Source organism: Haliotis cracherodii, unplaced genomic scaffold, assembly GCF_022045235.1.
Source record: "Haliotis cracherodii isolate W230 unplaced genomic scaffold, xgHalCrac1.p SCAF_13, whole genome shotgun sequence".
In the NCBI taxonomy this organism is placed as follows: Eukaryota; Metazoa; Mollusca; class Gastropoda; order Lepetellida; family Haliotidae; genus Haliotis; species Haliotis cracherodii.
In genome coordinates, this window is record NW_027266268.1 from 28,401,433 (window position 1) to 28,426,697 (window position 25,265).

The window sequence follows — 25,265 nt, forward strand, 5'->3', positions numbered from 1 at the left end:
TCTGTTGCGTACCGTTTGATCTGATATTCTGCGTACCCCATGGATCTGTGTGGTTGTAGACGTAGCTGTGGTAGTGCGGTATCGGAGGTGTCGCAGCCGGATGTATCGATCTTGTGCTTGGGTTGTCACCCTTGGTCTTCCTGACCTTGGTCTGTCGTCAACTCTGATGGTGTTGTTGTATCGGGTCCACAGTGCTGAGATTGTCTGTCTGGATACGCCAAAGTGCCTGGCCACTTCTTGCTGAGTTGCTCCAGCTTGTAATCTCCCAATGGCGTTGTTCCGTTGAGCTGCATTCAGTCTTGGCATTCTGTCACCGCCTCTACTGCCGTTATAAGGACTGTATGATTGCCGTTGATTTGGATTTTTATACCCATTCAGCAGGGGGGCCTGAATGCAGGATCCTGTGCTCGTTTTTTTCCAGGCGGTTGCGTTTGGATTAAGCTGTAAAATTGATCCCCAAACGCTACGTTTATGTGCTTTGCATGTGTTTTCGCGAAGTATAGACACATCATCTTCCTGTATGACTTATTTGGTTCTCATTTAATGTAATTATTTTAGATATTTGGCAAAAAGTGGTTTTACATATATATCAAGTTTCTTTTTTTGAAGAGTATATATCTGTAGTGCATGCTATAAGTGTTATGATCGACTGTGTATGAACATTGTGGGGCACGGGTGGCCCAGTCGTCAAAAGGCGCCGCAGTTCGCTGTGCAGTGTTGCATCCGTCGAACACCCGCCCTTCAGCACACCGAGCAGACGCTCTACCACTAGACCACGTAGGCGGTCGGAGATAATTCCGCATTATATGTGATGTAGTTACTGCTTGTAACCAGATATCTTATTTTCTATGAGGACACAAAGACTGTCATTTACCATACTATATCTATCGGTCTATACATTAGTATGCATTTGTATTTATGAAATAACTAAGGCTCATGTGTCCGGTTATCAAAGATATCGGCGTGTTTGTTTGTTTGTTGGTTGGTTTGTTGTTTAACGCCGCATTCAGCAATATTCCAGCTATATGACGGTGGTCTGTAAATAATCGAGTCTGGACCAGGCAATCCAGTGATTAATATCATGAGTATCGATCCACGCAATTGGAATCGATGACATGCATCAACCAAGTCAGCGAGCCTGACCACCCGATCCCCCACTGTTATTGTAGGTGTTAGGGATTTTGTATTGAGACCAGATATATTTTTCAGCTACAGCTGCAAAACAAGATAGTTCTTTAATTAAAACTATGATCCATATTCACAAAAAAAACATTACAACATAATTTTATAGGCAGAATATTTATTTTAATTTTCCAACAATATGAAACGTAATATTATTTCAAACAATATGAAGCATAATATTATTTCTAACAATATGAAGAATAATAATAAGTGTTGATGTTTGTTCCCTTATTGGGAAACAGCGTCGTCTTCTAGACCAGGGTCTCCTCGGTCCGGCGGATCAGCAGCACGCCGTCACGGATGGGCACCAGGATCTGCAAATGATGACGTATCAGTTACGTCATAGGGAAAGTGTACATCTGGACAACGTCAATGGTAAAACAGCATGAACAGTACTATTGAAAGTGAAAGCAGTGCATTATACCTTTCGTAATGACAAGTTATACCCAAAACATTGTGTGTTTGTTTGTTGTTTAACGCCGCACTCCGCTTACACATACAGATTGTGGATTACACCCCTGGGTAGACCAGGACAGACGATGTCCTTTTGTAAGTTCGTCGTTTAACGCACCCAGCAACATTCCAGGTATATGACGGCGGTCTGTAAATAATCTGGATCCAGTGATTGACATCATGAGCATCGATCAATGCGTTTGAGATACGAAGACATGCATGGTGACATGAATTAACCAAGTCAGCGAGTCTGACCACCCGATCCCCATAGTCACCCCTTATGACAAGCATAGTCGCCTATTACGGCAGGCATGGGTTGCTGAAGACCTATTTTACCCTGGATCTTCACGGGTCAAATGCCATGAGAGAACAACGTTACTCACGCATTGTTCTTCTGATTCCGTCCGCATATGTTTGCATTACTAACCTCAGAGTGAATTGATTGGGGTGCCTCTCGATGGAAATATGCACCCACCCTCCTGATCTGGGGTATGTTCATTGGGGTAGCTCTTAGTAAAAACTAGGGTCTTCTCTTCCGAAATGGGGTATGTACATTAGGATGGTGCTTGTTTAGCATGTACCTACCCTCCTAACCCTCGGATCCTTTTCAACTTGTCTGTTCAGGGCGTCAGTTGGGCTACTTTCAGTCAAATAGGAACTCCCTCCACGAAAAGCGTTGTCAAAAGCGACCGTGCCATTTGCAGCCAGTAAACCTTGATCCATTATAACCTTGGCAAAACCAATAAATTATTAATATACTGATGGTAATTATTTACAATCTTGATTGCAGTGACGTAATCAAACAATGGATTACGTCACATGTTGCCATGATAGTTCGGTCGGGAAAATAATAGTGAGTGAAGGACTTTGGTTTTACACCGCTTTAGCAATATTCCAGCAATATCACGGCGGGGGACACCAGAAATGGGCCGTGAAAATAATAACCTCAGGTATTCAATGTTTTAATATAGGATGATATGAGCATGTTTGACAATTCACACTATTAACACATTATGTATATTTAATGATGCAGTATCTTTTTATTTAAAAATATGAATATGTACTCTCTCCCTCTGCAGAATATGTTGTGAGTACGTTTCATCATATGCTGGGAGATTTCGGTAAAACCATCATTGAAATTTTGTCGTATTTTTAACGACGTCAAGCGTCATTCAACGTCACAATGGTGACTCACGTTGTAATAGTCAAGGTACGACTCTTTGTCTGCGTCCACGAAGATGAAATCAAACTTTTGTCCCTCATCAGCCAGACTCAGCATTGTGTTCTTGGCATGACCTGCAACAGTAGCAACATCATCCTCAACATTGCCACATCGACGTTGATGAGTTATTCATCCGACGTAAGGGCGCATCCATTTGATTTATGTGTGTTTGAGTGTGTTTGGCGTGGTGATAGGGTGGTTGTGTTGGTTGAATTTTGTTTTGTTCCCACCTGTATACAACAAACTATTTTCAAACAAGCTATTCATTTTCACTAATAATACTTAAATGTAGAAATATATATCACATTACCAACAAACTATTCACTTGGGGCAGAATGCTGAACAAAATAAAGATTCAATTTAAATACCCAACCCCCACCACCCCACACCCCACCCTACACACACCATCCCCAACCCCACCCCAAACACACCTCCATTCGTTAACGTCAGAAATAAAATGTCCATTCGTTTGAAATAAAATAAAAGTATTTTCGGTAAGCTAAACTTAGGAGGTTCAAAATCACAGACTAGCTATAAACACCACCAACTCCTCGATCTGATCCCGCGTAGATTGATACAAACAAACCAATTCTGATGTCTATCTTCGTCCCATGAGGAGATTCGTCGAACTTCTTGCGGTTGATCTCCTCCAGGTACTGCTCTGTGTCGCACGTGATCACCACTCCATCGGGTGGAATAGCTTCCGCCATTGCCAGGGCGCTGTACCCGGTGAACATGCCAACATCAAGGATGCGCTTAGCCTGTTGCATGCTCACCAGGAACTTGAGGAATTCGCCTAGGATGAGGAAAATTGAGGATGAATGAAATGTATTGTTCAATTTTCGAATGTGTAAAGATAAGAGTGAGTGAGTTGGGTTTAACGGGTTATAACAGTATTCCTGTTATATCACGGAGTGTCAGTTTAATGTGGGAGGAAAGCCCGAAGTGATCCAGGTCTCAGACGTTTACCACTTCGGTGAAACCCACGAGCACGGGTATGGTGCTGACATTCGAACCCACAATCATAGGTTTCTGGCGTGCCCAAGGGACGCAACTCTGCACAGCGAATCGCTGTGCCTTAGACGACTGGATATGACGGGGAAAGATTGGCACCATTGATTTCGTTTGGTATGAAGGAATATAATATTGTGGCAGATACATACTATTGTATGTAAATATTAGTTTTAAGTCATTTGAGCGTTGCGTTGATTAAATTTTGTATAATGACTATTGCTTTAAGAATTGCAGGTTTTAACTAATGAATGTTTTTTTTCTATCAACAGGTTTGGTCATTTTGATACAGACCATAATTATAAGACAAGGCGGACACAATTTTATGGAAAACAACTTCTTTAATACTATGAAAAGCGACGTTTCCGTATCGATCCTTATACCGTTGTCAAGCAAGAGTCCCTATCAAACAGTATAATTATAAGGACACAGAAGGTTTCAGAGTTTCAGGGATCTATTATTAGCTCTATAGTTAGTTTCATTCTAATAAAATTAAGGGTAGACAGGTAGGGCTACCACATTATCACGTGGCCTGATTTAATCAACACCGGTTGGATCATTCAAACTCTTGTCCTCTTTCTTGATTCAAATCTGCACTTCACATTCACCCTTTGCACCATCAGAATTGTAATACCATGGAGTCATTACCAGATGCAAATACCTCACAGGTTAGTTTAATCTTTTACATTGGTTCATAAGTGTGTACAATTTATATGTTATATTTGTATTGTGTGGGTATAATTAAAACCAGTAAATTCAACCTTAATAATGGTAAATCTGACCCAAAACATTACTTTAGTCAGGTTTTGGTGCATTTCGGAGGATAGAATTAATGTGAAAAAATATGAAATGACTCATCTAATTCATTCAGGTATTTATATTTTCCCTACAAGTGAATTGTTGCATGTTTGAGTGTTTGATTGACTGGTGTCATATATGAGAGGAAGAATAGTGTATATGTGAATGTAAGTGCGAATGTGATTTTAGCCTAAGTTGTTTTAATGTGTTCCATGCGTTTGTAATTGTAGCGGCCATAAAATGTCCGAGTCCCGTATATATTTAATTTGAAGATATGAGTTAATCAAGGAGTTATCTCCCCTTGTTGTATTGTCATATAATCTGTCATTCATGTTTCACTTAATATGTGTAATGGACTGTTTTTACACCTCGAGAATATTGTATGACGCTGTATTTTTTGAATGATATATTGTTTCAGGGTGTGTTAATTGACAAAGGAATAAAACGTTCTCACCCTGTAACCAGTGTCTTGGACCTTTGATTTTGCCTCCACACTAAAATCGGTTACAATATTATGAGTATGGGCCTAAAATGTCTTTGCTACTACACATGATCATCTTCCTGAGACAAAGAGTCCAGGGCCCACTTGCACAAAGCGATCTTAGCGCTAAGATTATCGTAATTCCCATACTTTAACATAGGCTTACAATAGTCTTAGCACTAAGATCGCTTTGTGCAAGTGGGCCCTGTAGTCTCTATTAAAGACTAGTTTTCACCCTGCCATTTCGATCCTACTTTTCGTGGCTCAGTCATAGCCCAATACCAAGTAGAACACGATGTGTCCCTTGTGATGAAAACGGATCGGTGTCCTTATCGCTTATCGATATCGATATAGTTCTTATCGCTTCTCAACGATAGCAGGCGACTTGGTCGAGCAGATAACGAAAAGATTCAAACTTTATCCATGATAGACAAACAGATGACAGATTATTGCCGCAATTCAATTATAAAGCAATAAAGGCGGACAGACTACACAGTATCACTTCACGCGGAAGCTTCAGCAGGGGTCTTCTCAAAATAGGGTTGCATCTCAGTAACTGCGATAATCGTTCAGTCGATCGCGTTAAAAAACAATGAAGTTTCCACTCGCATACATTTAAATACACGAGCGAGTTGATTGATAACTTTCAACCACTTAAAAAATAGTTGTCCACGATGAATTATTGGAATAGTATTTGACAGGCGATTGCTGTGGCTAGAGCAACGATCACATTTTCGGAACCCGGGAAGTGATATTGTTAAACGTTCTGATTTGACTATCCATATGTGCGATAGTCCTCTATGTTTTAGAGTAGGCTTGAAATAGCAAGGTGGAACCTAGGATTTGATAAAGGCTAGTGGATCCATGAAGATCCGGGGTAAACTAGGTCTTCAGCAACCCATTCTTGCCGTAAAATGCGATAATGCTTGTCGTAAGAGGCGACTGACGGGATTGGGTGGTCAGAGACGCTGACTTGGTTGATGCATGTCATCGTATCCCAATTGAGTGGATCGATGCTAAGTATATCAATCACTGGATTGTCTGGTCCAGACTCGATAATTTACAGACCGCAGTCAATTAGTTGGAATATTGCTGAGTGCGGCGTTAAACAATAAACTAAACAACAAACCAACCAACGCTTGCCTCGCGAAGATGCAAATTATATGCAATGTCCTTGACAACTAGTTTTACCTTCCACCTTCCCAGTCATCATTCCTGCTGCCAACCTCTTGCATTGGCCCAGCTTCTCGGGTTCTGCCCAGTCCTTTTGCTCTGTAAAAATTCGAATTTCCCGCAACGTATCGCTCTCCAGGGAACAGTGCTTGTCGATGTACAGCTCTCGGCGTTCAGCTATTCCTATTGCCTCCCCGAGCTCCTTTGTGATGGTTTCATCGATATTCTTCTCTTGCGCAAGGTCATGCACTTCGCGAAGCTTCCGGTACACAGGGTTTCTTCTGCTTAAAGGGCCGTACTTCCCATGGGCGGGGGGAGCCTTGTCAGACATCACCAGTCTACACAGAAAACATCGGTGAAAATACAGCCATGTGGTTTCAAGAATGCTTACATCTATAGGAAAATATCAAAGCATATAGTCATATATGAGCATTTCTGATTAAATGCAATGTTTTTATACTTACCTGACGCTACACAGTGCTTAAGCTTTCCTACCTTATACAAACAGACAGTACTGGAACGAACAGACAGTTTAAGTAGACTACAGCCCGTGCCTAGGCATCCACGAGTTATCCCCGTTTGCCCCTACTCCTCATATTCATCACTGGATGACATCGGTAAGGCGGAGGAGGATGGAGTCCGGTGGGCCTATAGGTGTAGCGTCAGGTAAGTATAAAAACATTTGCATTTAATCAGAAATGCTCATGTTTTACCTGACCTGACGCTACACAGTGCTTTATTCGACTGATGGAAGGCGGGCTTACCGTGAGAAGCACCAGGCACCCTGAAGCAGCACAACTCAACCGTCTGGCAGGAAACCCAGCAGGAGACAGCAAGGTCACGGCTCCCGGAACGGCAGGCAAGGGGATAAGATGCAGGTCAAGCCCTCTCGGGACAGAGTGTGAGTGAGTATGGTTTTACGCCGCTTTTAGCAATATTACAGCAATATCACGGAAATGGGCTTCACACATTGTACCCATGTCGGGAATCGAACCCGGGTCTTCGGCGTGGCGAGCGAACGCTTTAACCACTAGGCAACCCGACCGCCCCCTCTCGGGACAGAATGGTGGTCTGACGGTAGAGTGAACAATGCTTGGCAGAGGGTAAATCGAAGGTATTCCGTGTCCGGCTCAAAAAGAGGGGGAAAAACGGGACCAAAACTTTACTAGGTACCGACATAACAGTACCCAGTAACCCAAGAGGAACAGCACAAGGGATGGCTCTATCTTGGCAATAGGCGTCAGCGGGGCCAGTGGGGCCGCAGACAGCCACGTTCCTCGGAATCGGCATGGTCAATGGCGTCAGGGGTTGGTCAGCTGCTGGGCCAGGACAAGTGGACCAAAGCTATGCGTACCCTCCACCGAAATGTTGCGAAGATAATGCCTGGCGAAGACAGTAGTAGATGACCAGAAGCACCCCCCCATGATGGATCGGACGGAGACGTTAGCATGGAGGGTCAGCTAGGAAGACAGGGCACGGATCTCATGTGGATTGGAGTCTGCTGTTGGTGGTGGTAACGATAAGCCCTCAGGATAGCAGGGATGAGCAGTCTCTGTCGCTGCTTGCGATGTTGCTGAGACACCTAAAGATAACGTCGGAGGGCCCAAACTGGGCAGAGGGCGAGATCCAGGTCATCATCCGGGCCGACGATCTCCGAAAGAGATGGGACGTGAAACTGCCGATCGGGTTGGCCGGGCAGTTGAGTTTTGGCGATAAAGTCCCAGCAAAGGCCAAGGTGAACCAAACCGTGAAGATGCTGGTCGAACCGGACACGGGTCACATCCAGGGTATGAAGCTCACTAACCCTGGCAGCTGCTGCAAGGGCCAGGAGAAAGGAAGTCTTCAAGGTGAGATCTTCAAACGAGGCAGACGCAAGTGGCTCTTACGGAGCCCGGCGTGAATCCTTTAAAACAACATTGAGATCCCAAGCTGGGGGCGGAACTTCTTTGTCTAGTCCTCCAGTGGAAAACCTCGGACCATGGCAAAAAGGGCCGGGACCGATGATAGGCTGGAACCTCTAGCGATCTTGAGGACATAATTGAGCGCAGCAAGATAGGTCGCAATCGTGGAACCAGCCAGGTGACGGGATTGTATAAGGAAAACAAAAAACGTCAGCCACTTGTGGAACGGTAGCCTCAACTGGAACGATGTGCCTGGACAAGCAGAAGGCCTGGAACGACCGCCACTTGTCATCATATAGGGAGCAAGTGGAGGGACGATGAGTTCTGGAAACAGACGCCGCAGCAGGACCTGAAAAACCTTTAGCGATCAGTGACTTCTGGAGACACGCCAAACGTGCAGACTGTAACCGTCGGGGTCTGGATGCGGTTGTCAGGTGTGAGGATTGAGCAGCAGATTTTGCCACGCCGCAACACGGGTCCTTCCGCGAGCTGAAGGACCTTGGGAAACCAAATTCGGGATGGCCAGTTAGGCGCGACCAAAATCAGATCCAGAGGACAGGTCCGGGCCGCCTATTGAATGACCCGGAGGAGAAGAACTGGGGGCGGAAAAGCGTACCCGCTTCGGCCGACCCAGGACAGAGCGAGGCCGTCTACCTCCCAAGCAGCTGGGTCTGGGACAGGAGACACGTACCGCGGCAATTGGTGGTTGCACACCGTTGCGAAGAGATCCACGTTGGGAGTCCCCAAACGATGGCACAAGAACCGGAAGGTTTCCGGATGGAGTATCCACTCTGTGGGGGACGGACGATCGGGTCTTGACAGGGAGTCACCAAAGACGTTGCGACAACCTGGAATGTGACAGGCTCGTATCAGAAGAGGGAGACTGTAGGCCAGATGAACAGCCAAAAAGTCGATGGGACTAGGCACCACTCCAGGAACGGATGTAAGTCCCTTGGCAGAGAAAGGACGATCGCTGGCGACGGTCCGGCCAGCACTGGCAACGGTCCGGCCAGCACTGGCAACCCTGGTTATAGCGGACGACGATTCGGTGATAGTTGGCGATGCGGCGATCGCTGGCGACGGCCTGTCGATAGCTGGCGACGGCCTGTCGATAGCTGGCGACGATTCGTAGATAGCTGGCGACGATTCGTAGATAGCTGGCGATCCGGGGAGCACTGGCAACGGTCTGGCGATAGCTGACGACGATTCGGTGCGATGAAACGAGGCGAGGGTCCGGCGCCGGTTGGTGACGATCCGGTGACGCCTGAGTACGATCCGGAGTTAACTGGTGACCTTTCCCGGCGATAGCTGACGAAGGTGCTTGACAAAGGCAGCAGTAGAGTCGTCAGGAGTATACAGAAGAACGGGGGGACGAAATATTTCACGAGGCGCGGGAACACCGACCCTGCGACTGGCGGGAGCGAGCTGACGTGAGTCAAAGCATGTCGTCTGGACGATGCTGAAGAAGTAATCCCAAAAGGCACAAAAGGCCACAGAATTCATAAAATCAAGCGGCGCAGATGGCGTAGATTGGGGAGGAGCACCCGAAGGAACCATCGTCAGCGTAGTCGGATCCGAAGGCGCAGGGGCCGGATTCGACGGAGAGAGAGGTTGGTAGCGGCGAAGTACCAGGCATCTTCCTAATTAAAGTCAGTAATTGTTACATGAGAGCGCAAACAGAGCAGCAATGATCAAACGAGCACGCAAGCTTGCAGCAGGGGCAAAGAGGATGTGGGTCTTTCCCCGACTCGGGTCCTTTACATAAAGCACAACGCATAGTATACATTCTGCAAAAAATGTAAACAGCGCATAAGTGTAACGAACAGAAACACATATGAAGCAAAACATGTTACTGGACAATATGTGAACAAAGCTCACAAACACACAATCACAACAGTGTGAAGCGCGACTTGAAGCAATTCAAAAACATAATACGCGTAATAAATAGGAATTATGTCAAGAGAAAGGCATAATCAACAAAATAAATGAGAGATTCACCATTAGCTTAAGAAAACTATAGCAAAAAAAAGGACATACACGCGCAACCTCGTAAACGTTAAAATGGCGACCAAGGCGCGAAACGCGCGACGTTACGAAGCCACGAATAAAAAAATTAATCGAACTACAAGCTATAAACCGCACACAAGCGGATATATCAAGCATGGAAAGGATACATGGAAGTAACGCCACCTAAAATCGAAATAAGAAGATAATTAACAAGGTAAGTTGAACTCCTGTACACGTCTGTCCGTAGGGCAGACAGAAGAATATGAGGAGTAGGGGCCAAGGGGGATAACTCGTGGATGCCTAGGCACGGGCTGTAGTCTGCTTAAACTGTCTCTTCGTTCCAGTACTGTCTGTTTGGATAAGGTAGGGAAGCTAAAGCACTGTGTAGCGTCAGGTAAGGTAAAACATAGTCATTGAGTTATGCTCATATGCGTTTGGAAGCAAGTAAGACTTTGGTGATGGATACTCACTTGAGTGAGTTGGGTAACGCCGCGTTTAACTGTATTCCAGTTACATCACAGCGTGTCCGCTTGATGTGGGAGAAAAGCCCGAAGTGATGCAGGCCTTAGACGTTTACCACTTTGATGAAACCCACGAGCACGGGTATGGTGCTGACAAAAATTACTTGAAGCCGTCGATATCTGCCACCGTGTCCCACCGGAGCACGGAATACCATACCACCACAAACATTAGCTAAATAGTTTCTTCATGTTGCAATTAGCAATATCCCAGCTATATGACGGCGGTCTGTATGAAACAAATCTTGTCTTGACCAGACTATCCCGTGATTGACATCATGAGCATCGATGTACACAACTTGGGTACGATGACATGCGTCAACCAAATCAGCGAGAGTATCAACCTGATCCCGTCATTCGCCTTACGACAATTATGAGTTGCTAAAGACCAACTCTCACCGGGATCTTTTCGGGTGAAATAAATAGTGCAAGAGGCACATTCAATAGAGCGTAAACATAGTTATAGAAATGAATGTGAGAGGGACATGTAATAGAGCGTAAACATAGTTGTAGAAATGAGTGAGTGAGTGAGTATGGTTTTACGCCGCTTTTAGCAATATTCCAGCAATATCACGGCAGGGACACCAGAAATAGGCTTCACACATTGTGCCCATGTCGGGAATCGAACCCGGGTCTTCGGCGTGACGCTCGAACGCTTTAAACACTAGGCTACCCCACCGCCCCAGTTGTAGAATTGAATGTGAGAGGGACATGCAGCAGAGCGTAAACATAGTTATAGAAGTGAGAGCGATAGGTAATAGAGCGCAGACAGTGTACAGATCAACGTGCTTGTTTATTTATTCTTAAACGCCCCACTCAGAAATAGTCAGCTACACGACGACGACCTTTAAATGTACGAGTCTGGACCGACAATCCAGTGATCGATATCGATATCGATATCGCGAGCAATGATCCATGCCGTCGGGGTACGATGACACGCAATCAACCAATTCACTGAGCCGGACCACCCGATCAACTGAGTCGCCTCTTACAACGAGCACAGTTTGCTAGGGAGCAATTCTAACCCAGCATCCCCAAGTGGTGTACAGGTAAATAGTGCGAGGGGACTATTAGATGGTGGGTAGGCATGGGTGGGTTAAACGTGTTCAAGATTATTAAACTTATATAGCGACATGCATGCAAACGTACGTGTGTGTGTGTGTGTGTGTGAGGTGAAATGGGGGTCCAAGATTATTGCACTTATATATAGCGACGTGCAAGCACGTGTGTGTGTGTGTGTGTGACTGCTTGTACTAGTCCGGACTGATGCCGATTTATAGTGCTAGCTCACTGAGATACCATGCCGCAGTTTAACATGAATATCCCAATCAGACACAGTATACTGACTCCAAGCCGACCAGTCCTTGTTTTAGCCCCTTAATGCCGAGCGCCAGACAGGTTTACAACAAGTACCATCTTTTAACGTCTTTTGGTATGACGCGGCCGGGGATCGAACCCCGGACCTTCCGCTCTCCGGGCGGACGCTCTACCACTAGACCACGGAGGCAGTCGTGTGTGCGTGTGTGTGAGCGTGTGTGCTGCCACCTAGGTTTAATACCGATTTCATTGTGCTAGCCCACTGAGATAGCATGCCGCACTTTTCACCTGGAAATCCCGCTTAAACACATACCGATTCCGAGACGACCAGGTTTTGTCTTATTCCCCTATGCCGAGCAGGGTAACAACAAGTACTATCGTCTAACGTTAGTATGACGCGGCCCGGGTCGGACCACCGACCTGTCGGACGAGACGCTCTATCACCAAGACCACGGGCGGTCGCACAGACATACATGTAGTGTATCTATAAACAACGCAAGAGGGACATACGCTCGTGTTTAGCCACAGCGTAGAGACAAGCAGTGTGAGGGATGTTTGGATTTCAGTCACGTCCACAAGTGCAGAAACAAATATGCCGGAAACATGTCAGTGACGAGCGGACATTTGTGAGAGAGCCGAGATATGGCAGCTTCATCAAATGAAGCCACATCCTTCACGTGCGCAGTGATAGCATGACAATAATTAGTGAGTCGTCTAGTGGTGTCTCACAGACTATGCTATATAGATCAGATGAAGTGATATCCTTGTTTAACCTTGACATCGCCCTACATGCAGTAAATTCGTTCATCTGGAAAGGTCGCGGCACACCCATTTCCATGTACACACCGTGACAGAACAAGTTTCAGTGCACACGCTAAATATTCACGTTGAAACGGGTCATCACTAGAGGTTCAAGTTTTATAATGACCATCGCCAGAATATACTCACGGTTTGTAAGTCGTTGCGTTACTCCTCCAGAAGATCAACTATGATCACGTGAGAGTTGATACCAGGTCACATGACCTATTACGCCCCGGCGGGTTTGTATTGGACAGCAACCGGCCTACACCCTCTTTCAACAACCCAATAACGTTATCTCGCTATGCGTCTCATCTGCAGGAAACAAGCTCGTACAAGTGTATTTTGATCTACTCCTGGGTGTGTAAAGTACATCTGACTGTCCTCATTATCTGCTGTCTGACAAAGGCCGCCAGACGATGTTCTGTTTGATTTGGGGTTTCTTTTTGGTCACCGATTCAAGATATACAGTTTACAAGTGTTGACGTGAGCGAGTGTCGAGTTTTTAACTCGTGCCTGCTATGGCTGAGGTCACAGACGAGTTGGTTGGAATGTGCCGGGTCATCATGACACAGGACATCCTCAAATTGCTGATGCAAAAATTGATTCATAATATGTAAGTCATAAACACTTGGTCGGAATCGTACAATGGACATTTAGTAGATATTGCTTGTGGATTTTCAATATCCACCCCTACCGTTTTCACCGCTTTTTTGCCTTTCGCGCCCAAATGAATCTGCATCGGCAGATAGTCGAGACTGGCTTATACAAGGACCAGTGCCGTAGCCAGCCGGCAGTTGCCATCACACCCACCCACCCGTGCACGCACGCCCTCACGCACCCGCCCGCCTGCACGCACACACACACATACACACACACGCGCACACACACACGCACGCACGCGCGCACACACGCGCACACACACACACACACACTATGTATTCAATGAAGATAAAGATAGCACCATACTAAATTTAGACACTTTAACGGAATAATGTATTCAAATGTTCAATGAATCTATCTGGATTGGTTTGATTTGTTTGTTGTTTAACGCCGCACTCAGCAATATTCCTGCTATGTGCCGGCGGTCTGTAAATAATCGAGTCTGGATCAGGCCATCCAGTGATTGATATCATGAGCATCGATCCACGCAATTGGGATCGGTGACATGCATCAACCAAGTCAGCGAGCCTGACCACACGATACCGTCAGTCGCCTTTTACGACAAGCATAGTCACCCTTTACGGCAAGCATGGGTTGCTGAAGACCTATTCTATCCCGGATCTTCACGGGGCCGAACACTGGGCCTTCGGCGGGACGAGTGAACGCCTTTACCACAAGGCTACCCCTACGCCCCCATATATGAATGTGATGCAGACCCACTTCCAAATAGTTTAGATGCCGTCTTGTGTTACTTTGCTTATTTCACAGGTAACCCCCATATTTTCTAATCATTTTTTACAGAAAAAGAACTACTCGCATCTATCATATAAGACCGTAAGACAGACAGAACGCACACACATATATGTATCTTATGACATCATAACTTTCACTTAGACGCTATTGACCTTGCGTTTCAGTCGGAGATATTCTTCTTACCAAGGTCCTTACCAATTATATTAGATTTTCTTAGTCATTTTCAGCCCTTTTCCCGCACATACTTTGAATATTGCAGGGACCTCATTTCTGAATACTATAACCAAATATCATGATCCCTTTTAACCGGCTCACTCATGACTGTTGGTTGGTTTGTTGGTTTGTTGTAACGCCGCACTCAGCAATAATCCAGCTATATGACGGCGGTCTGTAAATAATCGAGTCTGGACCAGACAATCCAGTGATTAATATCATGAGCATTGATCAACGCAATTGGGATCGATGACATGCATCAACCAAGTCAGCGAGCCTGACCACACGATCCCGTCAGTCGCCTTTTACGACAAGCATAGTCACCCTTTACGGCAGCATGGGTTGCTGAAGACCTATTCTAGCCCGGAATCTTCACGGGTCCACTCATGACTGAGAAGAAAGTACATTGCCATCAATGTTTGCTTTCGCGTGGTGAAGACATTAGTCAGATATTGAACAACATTGAAACACATATTTCAGAGATGTACTTGGTTGTTCAACAGAATATGTATTGCCGCCAGAGTTTGGTACACGATATACTGTAGTACGTTGGGCACCTTGAGGACAGGGGGGGGGGGGATTCACAAAACCTGCAAAACACAGACGTTCAACGTTGGTTGCTACTAAAGCCCATAAGGAGCATATTGGTATTTTCTTTTTTTCACTTTTCAAAGTCGTAATTACGAGAACAAAGTCGTAATTACGACTTTTACAATGATAACAAGCGTATAGTCGACGAAGTCATCTATATCCCCCGCCATTTTAACACGTTATGGTCCCAAACCAGGTAACTGACCCAACATTTCTCTTAGGCCATGTCAAAATAGCTGCAATGGAAATTCTAAAATAAACATTTATAAAACTCCTTAATATCAAATGGCACCAGTTCAGTATGTGCTTTATATATAGACATGCAATGTTGACAAGGAAATATGTAACAGTTTATTTGTTATACTCCCTAAGTGAACCCACCCTATATTAAAACTTAAATCCAACTTATTGCCATGGAAACGTAAAAAATAAAAATTTATAAAACTCCTAAATAGTAAAAGGCACCAGTTCAGTATGTGCCTAGTAGACATGCAAAGTTTTGTAAGAAAGTATTTAATGGTTTTTGAGTTAACGCTCCGGAAACGAACAGCACCCTTATAGAACCTAAGTCCAACTTGTTGCCATGGAAACGTAAAAAATAAACATTTATAAAACTCCTAAATAGCAAAAGGCACCAGTTCAGGATGAGTCTGATAGACATGCAAAGTAGAGAAATATTTAACGGTTTCTGAGTTGTGCTCCGGAAACGATTTCGGGACGCACACACGCACACACGGACGGAACCCATTTCTATATCACCCGCCAACTTCGTCGGGGCGGGGGATAATGAAAAAATCATCATGATATAATGACAAAGCAATAAATAGAATCTTATTATAAGTATTTTTTCTCGTAATTACGACTTTTAAAAGAGAAAAAACAAAATACCAATATGGTCCTTATGGGCTCTCGTAGGGTTGCAGCATTGCCGTTCCACAAACACATTTGCAAAAGTGTGTCATCAATAACAATATGCAGCATTACCATATGATATAACAGATGCAACTTTGCACATTTATGCCTATTATGGCAATCAAAGTCATGATTCTACTCACTGCCTAGCAATGTGTTCGTCATCCTGATAATCCAACATGGGGTCTTCTCACCACATGGTCCCATGTGCTTCTGTCATGTGATCAATACCAGATCGAGGCTCATCCAAATAATTCAACAAAGTAACAAAGGTTGTGAAGGCATCTTGATTTGAGCCAACAAGGACAGGTATACATGCTCATGAGGACCTCGTAGAAGATATAAATGATACAGAACGTGGGACATTCTCTGTGTATGTTATTTGTCCCATATAAATGATCTTTGAAAAATAACATTTCTCCATTTGGAAACCATGTCGCGAATGTTATCTTCAATTTGTTATGGCCAGATAAGAGCGCACGTAAAATCACCTTAAAAAGCATCGAAATGATGAAATATTTGTTTGTTTGTTGTTGTGTTTTTGTGCTCCCACACATGTCTATTTAGTCATTCAGTGATACGGTGCCTGTTTTGTTGTCTCTCTCTCTGTTTTCTCGTAATTACGTCTTTTATCAAATGTTAAAAAAACTTTCATTCACTTGTTCAAGGTTCAAGGACACCTCTGCTGAATTAGCACTTGTAGGATTTGTATGTGGTTTTGGATTCTCGATTTCGAATCATATGCAGCTTTAGACAATAATTGTTTACAGGCCCCCATCCTATGGCACATTGTGACTGTCATCACTGATTTTCGGTGATCCATTCATGTAATTTGTCTTTTAAGCCCAATGGAATCTTTTTCGGTGGGTAATAATAATGGAGACTTGTTTTCCTCTTTGACGTTTCATATTTAGTACGTGACCGCCTCATCGCTAAAGAACCCCACCTTTGGTCAGTAATTTTAAATAATTTTGTTTTGTTTGTTTCATTGTCTAACGCCGTACTCAGCAATATTCAGTAATATCAGACGGCGGTCTGTAAATAATCGAGTTGGGACCAGACAATCAAGTGATTGACATCATGAGCATCGATCCACTTAAATGGTTGGTTCAACGCCGTACTCGGCAATAGTCCAGCTATGTGACGGCTGTCTGTAAATAATCGAGTCTGGACCAGATAATCCAGTGATTGATATCATGAGCATCGATCCACGCAATTGGGATCAATGACATGCTTCAACCTAGTCAGCGAGTCTGACCACCCGATCCCGTTAGTCGCCTCTTACGACAAGCATAGTCACCTTTTACGGCATGCATGGGTTGCTGAAGACCTATTCTACCCCGGATCTTCATGGTTCCCAGGTAAATGGGATACGATGACATGCATCAACCAAGTCACCGAGCCTGACCGACAGACTGATCCCGCTAGTCGCCTCTTACAACAAGCATAAGAGGCTTACGGCATGCATTGGTTTCCTGAAGACCACGTATCTTCACGGGTCTAGTCATTTTGAATACTAATTCTGCTTGTTAAACTTCGAAAAATATCGCGTTGTAGTTTTGAAATTATTTAAAGCCATATAAAGTATGGTTTTTTTTCCAGAAAACCGGGCGACAACGACTTAAACATTGTAACATCGTCATGTATGGTGCCGTCAGGTTGGCTGCAATGTTTGGAACGAAAGGGCACTTTTATCTTAGTAAAACATAGCTGGGATGAATCGGGTTCTCGAACCGAACATGTTATAAAGGTCTGCTCAATGTATCTACGTTGGTCGATTGTATTCATGTTTTCTCCGCACTTACAAGAACTGTTATTGCTTGACTGATCACAGAACATATTATGATTGTTAGTGTTTTGCATTAACGATCTTTTAATGGACTCGTGGCAAGTTTCTAGCCTCAGTCATTATTGCTTCGTGCTTGATGTTCTTGAATAGACTCATTTCGTCGTTCACGGTAACAAGACAATTCTTCAACCTTGATAATGCTTCTTCTTTATATGACCATTGAGATAGATAATATTAAGCACATGGATCATCCCCACTGTTTCATCAGCCTCTCATCGATGTGTACTGTCTCATTCTCCTACGAACAATCAGTATAGATCCTGATTTGAAAAATGTAATAAATTGATTTAGCCAATTTGCAATATCATTCGGACGAACGCCAGTCTGTATTCAGAGTATATAGTATTCTTTTCTTTTCTTAAATCTACATGATTTAACTTCCCAAATGTAAAAAAGATAGGTGTTCTATTGCGGAGGCCTACTTATCAACTATCGTTGTTTGTTTGTTTGTTTGTTGTTTAACGCCGTACTATTCCAGCTATATGACGGCGGTCTGTAAATAATCGAGTCTGGACCAGACAATCCCGTTAGTCGCCTTTTACGACAAGCATAGTCACCTTTTACGGCAAACATGGGTTGCTGAAGACCTATTCTACCCCGGAATCTTCACCGGTACCAAGCAATTGGGATCAGTGACATGCTAGAGGCGACAAACGGGATCAGGTGGTCAGGCTCGCTGACTTGGTTGATGCGTGTCCACGCAAATGGGATCAATGACATGCATCAACCAAGTCAGCGAGCCTGACCACCTGATCCCGTTAGTCGCCTCTTACGACAAGCATAGGCGCCTTTTACGGCAAGCATGGGTTGCTGAAGACCTATTCTAGCCCGGATCTTCATGGGTCTACATCGTGTGAACTTTTCTTTCCGTTCAAAGGGGTGTGAACTCCAAATATCAGATCAGGTGACTACCCATTCGGCAAAAACATCAAAATGGAAACTTTAAGATGTTAACTTTAAAGTATCATGATTTGGTTTGGTTTGGTTTGTTTGTTGTTTAACGCCACACTCAGCAAAATGAAATTATCATGAAATACCTTAAAATCACGAGCCTTGCATTGCTTGATGGATAGTTTCCACGTCCATTTGCCCGACTAAACCTTTGTTAAATCCTGACACGTTGGATATATCCGGAAAATACCAGGAGTGAAGATCCGGGGTAGAATAGGTCTTCAGCCTCCCATACTTGCCGTTAAAGGCGACTAACGGGATCGGGTGGTCAGGCTCGCTCACTTGGTTGATGCATGTCATCGATCCCAATTGCGTGGATCGATGCTCATGATATTTTTCACTTAATTGTCTGGTCCAGACTCGATTATTTACAGACTGCCGTCATATAGCTGGAATATTGCTGAGTACGGTGTAAAACAACAAACCAATGAAGGTTGCAGAAGATTACCATTTTGAAGAGGTAGGGTGGTGACAGATCATGAATGCGCCACACTGGAATTTAAATTAGCGATCAGCAGATCCTTACACGGCAAAGGGACGCGAACCAACGCGAGGCAATCTTTTAAAGGCCCCGTCGCTTGATAAATTGTGAATAATGCCCAGTGTTAACTTGGTGCCTTGTATCAAATCTTAAAAACTTCCATACTCATGTTTAACTTTCGAGCATATCCAGGCTGATATTGCACTTGGTTTAACTTCTACATTTGGGTTCATGAGCGCTAGCAATATAAAACCAACATAAGACAATTGTTTACAAGCCCCCATTTTCGCGAACACCTGGTATCATCAATAATATTCGGTGATCCATTCATAAAATATTGATTTTTACTTCCAGTGGAATCCTTTTCGGCGGATAATCGCGACTTGTTATTTTCTGGTGCTGACATTTTACATTTAGTTCATGACTGGGGGCGGTCGGATAGCCTAGTGGTTAAAGCGTTCGCTCGTCACGCCGAAGACCCGGGTTCGATTCCCGACATGGGTACAATGTGTGAAGCCCATTTCTGGTGTCCCCCGCCGTGATATTGCTGGAATATTGCTAGAAGCGGTGTAAAACCATACTCACTCACTCATGACTGCATCGTGGTGGTGACAAAGAATGGTTTCTTTCTCAACCCAGTAGAACTACAGAACCGGGCGATCAATATTTACAGAGTCGAACATAGGAAGACGACGAAGTCACGTTGACACTTGGGCAGCTGAGGGCTGGACTGGCTGGTCAGTGCTTGTCTCTCCTTGTCGCTGGTTTTCCTCTCTGCAACTATGACTGCGCTCCTCCGATGGTCTGCCGGTTCTCCCTTGTTAACATGTACACAACCTGCCTGCTTTTTAAGGCAGCTGACCGATCATTATTCTGCTGAGCTTGTCAGTTCTGATTAACTCGACATTCGCTATGTCAGTAATTATGCTGTTTATATATTAAGTACTTGACATTCGCTATGTCAGTAATTATGCTGTTTACATAAGTACGCCAGCTGACCAGTTATTATTCTGCTGAGTTGGTCAATTATACAGAGCAGTTGCACGACTATACGGTGCAGTTGTTAGGGCTCAAAAATGCTCATGGCAAATAGTGTTACATATATTTATTTGAAATAACCTTAGTGTGGGTCAGTAATTCTGCTTTTAAAACATGGACAAATATCGCGTTGTAGTTTTTACGTTATTCACAGCCATATAAAGATATACTAAAACAGTGTAAAATCATCATGTAGGGTGACATCATATTGGCTGCAATGTTTAGCATACGAACGGGCACTTATACCTCAAAAGATATACTTTAAATGAATCTGCTTCCTAAACCGAACGTGTTATATAGATCCGTATAAGAATAGTAAAAGTATTGATGTTGATGCATTGTGTTCATGTGGTCTCTGCACCAGCTGCATATACTATTCAAAGTTTGGTAAGGATCGGGTTTTGATGACATAAAAAAAATCATCCTACAAATAACGTGTGAAATATAACTATTGGGTAACCCCTACAGGAGTGAGTGAGTGAGGTTTTACGCCGCTTCTAGCAATATTCTAGCAATATCACGGCGGGGGACACCAGAAATGGGCTTCACACATTGTACCCATGTCGGGAATCGATCCCGGGTCTTCGGCGTGACGAGCTAACGCTTTAACCACTAGGCTACCCCACCGCCCCACCCCTACAGGACTTCGGTTTCATTATGAAAGGACAGAGGCATGCCGTCATGGGCACGATGTTTGTGTTCATTAATGTGTGGCATGAGTAATATGATTTCTCTCAGACAGGAAGCGACCCGTGAAGATCCGGGCTAGAATAGGTCTTCAACCACCCATACTTGCTGTAAAAGGCGACTATGCTTGTCGTAAGAGGCGACTAACGGGATCGGGTGGTCAGGCTCGCTAACTTGGTTGATACATGTCATCGATCCCAATTGCGTGGATTGATGCTCGTGATGTCAATCACTGGATTGTCTGGTCCAGACTCGATAATTTACAGACCGCCGTCTAAAGCTGGAATATTGCTGGGTGCGGCGTTAAACAACAAACAAACAAACAAACAAACAGGTAGCTGACAATTAAAGTAAATATGTTTACTGCGTACTTCACCTTTCTTAGTAACGACAGGCTACCCAGTACAAAATACTTCCTGATAAGTAACGCCTTCTAAACTTAGTGTCTGAGTGGACAGTAAAATTCACTACGTCAGTGAACTGTGCAAACTATTTCTGTAAGTGTAATCTCACTTGACCTCACTGACTATTGGTCACGTGTTGTTTGCTGCGATTGTATGGCACCTGAGAACGCCTTCACGCAATATTGTCTTCGGCTATTTCAACAGATGCACACAGTTTGACGCATTGCCTTTCAAAGTGGGGATCCTTAGCAAACTTTGAGTAGAAGATGTAGAACTATTATTGTATCGACTAAGCAAAGAACATACTACACGTGTTAATGTTTTGACTAACGATCTTTTAATGGACTCGTGGCAGGTTGCTGAACCTACTCAGTATTGCTTGATATTACCAACCCGCTTTAATTATGGAAACCCGCTTTTCGAAAAACGATCACTAGGATAGCTTATCGATACACCCTCAAAATCCAACAAAAACACTTTTTTTTGACAATCTCGTAAAAACTGGTGAAAGTCCCATCTTTCTACAGACACGTATACATTATTGAATGGGCTCATTTGGTCGTGCTCACTAACAAGTTACAACCACAACTGTTTTCAAATACCCAAGTATTGATTGTCATTTACTCCGAAAAACTGTAATTACCAGTGGACAAAAGAGAATCGATTGACCCACAGGCACTGATACATACCGACAATTGCTAAATGAGGTATCTTGGTTGATGCCATGTGATGCGTGGGCACACCATTGCAAGCAGCTTTGTTGATGGGTCTTTACAGTCATATATATCTTAGCACAAATTTTCCAGAAATAATGGACGAAATCATTTTTAAGAAGCAAAGATCTTACTTTGATGGTTCCCGTCAGTGGTTTAGTACAAGTGGTGTTTCTTTGTTGCCTTTGTTGACAATCGATAACTAAAGTGGGTTATAAGATGGTACTTGTTGTTACCATGCCTGGCGCTCAACATTAAGGGGGTAAAACAATGGCTGCTCGGCCCGGGGGCAGAATACTGTGTCTATGTGGGTTGTTCATGTGAAACGGCGAATAAGTGGGTTATTCATTTTAAACCGCGACATGTTAGAACAATATTCAACTTGAAGCAGCAAGAACTGTGAGTGGTTTACCAACCCATGCTTCTGTTTAAGATTTATATTTTGAAACTTCCCGAGAGCCCTTATCCGAATGTAGGAGTGCATTTTACCGGGGGATTTTGTCCTGATTTCAATAAGCGCCGCGTGGTGGATCGAACTTACGTCGCCAGCTTGAACCTTAGCTGTAAGTCCAATGAGGTAAGTCTGAAACGGACTATAGAATAATAATCATAATAATACTTTTAATAATCACCCTCGCTCTTCTCTCAATCGCTTACATTTACTAATCATAATGGGAGGGCGTGGTTTCATTAACGTGGAGGCTCTTCATGATAGAATTGTTTTGTGCACACATTTATTTGTCTGATGATTCTCTTGCGAAGCAAGTCAAGACTCACGATAAAAACAAGGCATTCCAAAGTTTACTTAAACGAGCCAAGGGTGTGGGACATAATCTCAATATCAGTGTTGTACTGCTTGACGGTACAGAAATGAGTGTCAACCAAGCGAAGTGCCATGTCAAATCGGCCCAGACTCAGTTAATCAAGGGGAGGCTACTCCATCGAGTTTATGTGCAGTGTGTTGAGAAGTTCAGCAACCCTGAAGAGTCCTTCGCTTGGATGAGGTCGGCAGGCCTGAAAAGTGAAACAGAAGGCTTTCTGTTCGCTGCTCAGGACCAGTCACTTCCCACCCGAAACCGTCAATGTGGGATTTTGCATCAACATGTAAAATATCAAATGCAGATTATGCAATGAATTTGATGAGACTGTCCAACACATTGTCAGCGGATGCCCCACTTTGGCACAAACACAGTATCTTAAGCGATATGATGGAATGGCTCGATCCTTTTATTACCGTCTTCGCAATGCTTGTGGTTTTGACACAGAGGTCCATCATGGTAATTATATATATAAGACCCAGAATATGTAGAGGGCGTCATAGAAAAAGATAAATACAAACGTCTTTGGAATAGGCCCGCATACAGCCTCAGACGTATCCAGGCCAACAAACCGGATCTTGTCCTCTTTGATAAATCCAATGAAATCTTTTATATCATTGAATTTTCCGTCCCTTTTCGCACTAATGTGATTGACAAGATTCAGGTTGGTTGGTTGGTTGGTTTGTTGTTTAACGCCGCACTCAGCAATATTCCAGCTATATGACGGTGGTATGTAAAAAATCGAGTCGTGAACTGGTGATGTGTGTTAATCAATGAACTCATCCTAATGTCATTTAAAGTTTTCAACAACCTGAAGACATTCGTGTTGATAGTCACAGATTTACAAAGCCCCAAGGTCCAATTAGTGTTCTCCATCAAATATGTACAAACTGCAGTTAGCGTCTTAATTAATGTACTGCGTTTGTTATTTTTCATGTTGTTCAAAGCCTTTAAGCAAAGACCGATATTGTTTACAAAATCAGTATCTTGGTAACGTTTTACGTAGTTATTCGTATGTTGTTCTACAAAATGCTGAGTGTCGGATACCTTGCGCAGTGCAAATATTGTTCATCCGTTATACAAATAAAGAATAATACACAGGGTTCTGCAGGTACACGATACGCTGTACGGCCTTGAGAAACCAGATAGTTGGCAAGACTTTCCCTTAAAGCAACAGGACCCGTGAAGATTCCGGGGTAGGATAGGCCTTCAGCAACCCATGCTTGCCGTAAAAGGTGACTATGCTTGTCGTAAAAGGCGAATAACGGGATCGGGTGGTCAGGCACGCTGACTTGGTTGAAGCATGTCATCGATCCCAATTGCGTGGATCGATGCTCATGATATTAATCACTGGATTGTCTGGTCCAGACTCGATAATTTACAAACCGCCGTCATATTGCTGAAATTTTGCTGAGTGCTGCGTTAAACAACCAAACAACCAACCAACTTAAAGCAACAGAATCTCATGTATCATCGTCAAGTGTTCAGCACAACCGCTCTTCTATTTCCACATATAAGATAGCTACGCTATAAATCGCAAAGAACAGTGAAGAACTAAAGGTGGTTTATTACACGATAAAAAATGTTCTATCATGACATAATTTCTGGAGATTCGATGACGTCACATATTGGACGACGTTATTTTTGGTTTGTTGTTGTCGGTTTTGTTGTTTTACGCTGCACTCAGCAATATTTCAGCTGTATGACGGCGGTCTGTAAATAATCGAGTCTAGACCAGACAATCCAGTGATTGACATCATGAGCATCGATCCACACAATTGGGATCGATGACATGTGAAGATCCGGGGTAGAATAGGTCTTCAGCAACCCATGCTTGCCGTAAAAGGTGACTATGCTTGTCGTAAAAGGCGATTAACGGGATCGGGTGGTCAGGCTCGCTGACTTGGTTGATGCATGTCATCGATCCCAAGTGCGTGGATTGATGCTCATGATATTAATCACGGGATTGTCTGGTCCATAAGTATAAGACAATCGGTATAAAGAGAAAAGGTACAGATAATCGACGTGATTGTGAGAATTAGCACCAACTACCAAACTAAACCTCCCTTTTCGTAAAATCAACTTGTCCGACATTTCCGAGGTCGGATTCTATTCAGGGAGTCATCAATATTAAAGTTTGGGTAAATAGTTTTAAACTTGTACAGCTTATGAACATCCTTAAACAGGCTGTACATAATGTTGATATCTCATATAAGAAATAAATGATGAGTGGGAGTTGTTTATCGTACAATAAAACACAGCAGGAAAAAAAACATGTACGATAAACAACTCCCACTCATCGTATATTTCTTAAATATCCCATACTTCCTC

At 43.8% G+C, this 25,265-nt stretch overlaps 1 protein-coding gene across 2 annotated transcripts; it reads right to left on the reverse strand.

The window, feature by feature from the left end:
* Nucleotides 1–1,291: 1,291 nt before the first annotated feature.
* LOC139459142 (uncharacterized) lies at nucleotides 1,292–16,201 on the reverse strand. 2 transcript variants are annotated; one of them, XM_071240593.1, is made up of 6 exons: nucleotides 16,137–16,201; nucleotides 6,339–6,658; nucleotides 3,444–3,653; nucleotides 2,831–2,931; nucleotides 2,221–2,364; nucleotides 1,292–1,496 (listed from the first exon to the last, which is right to left on the reverse strand). In XM_071240593.1, exons 1-6 carry the CDS (start codon nucleotides 16,172–16,174, stop codon nucleotides 1,434–1,436), a joined length of 876 nt encoding a protein of 291 aa, XP_071096694.1. In that variant the 5' UTR covers nucleotides 16,175–16,201; the 3' UTR covers nucleotides 1,292–1,433. The 2 variants fall into 2 exon arrangements, with proteins under 2 accessions (XP_071096694.1, XP_071096695.1); XM_071240594.1 differs by lacking the exon at nucleotides 16,137–16,201 and adding an exon at nucleotides 13,012–13,200.
* Between the last annotated feature and the right edge of the window lie 9,064 nt (nucleotides 16,202–25,265).

Coding starts and splice junctions, on each gene's coding strand:
- LOC139459142 (XM_071240593.1), bottom strand. CDS start 16,174: ATGTTGGATTATCAGGATGACGAACACATTGCTAGGCA. Junction 2,365..2,830: donor CGTACCTTGACTATTACAAC/GTGAGTCACCAT, acceptor GGTTTTGCCAAG/GTTATAATGGATCAAGGTTT. Junction 1,497..2,220: donor AGGATCCGAGGGTTAGGAGG/GTAGGTACATGC, acceptor CATCATTTGCAG/ATCCTGGTGCCCATCCGTGA.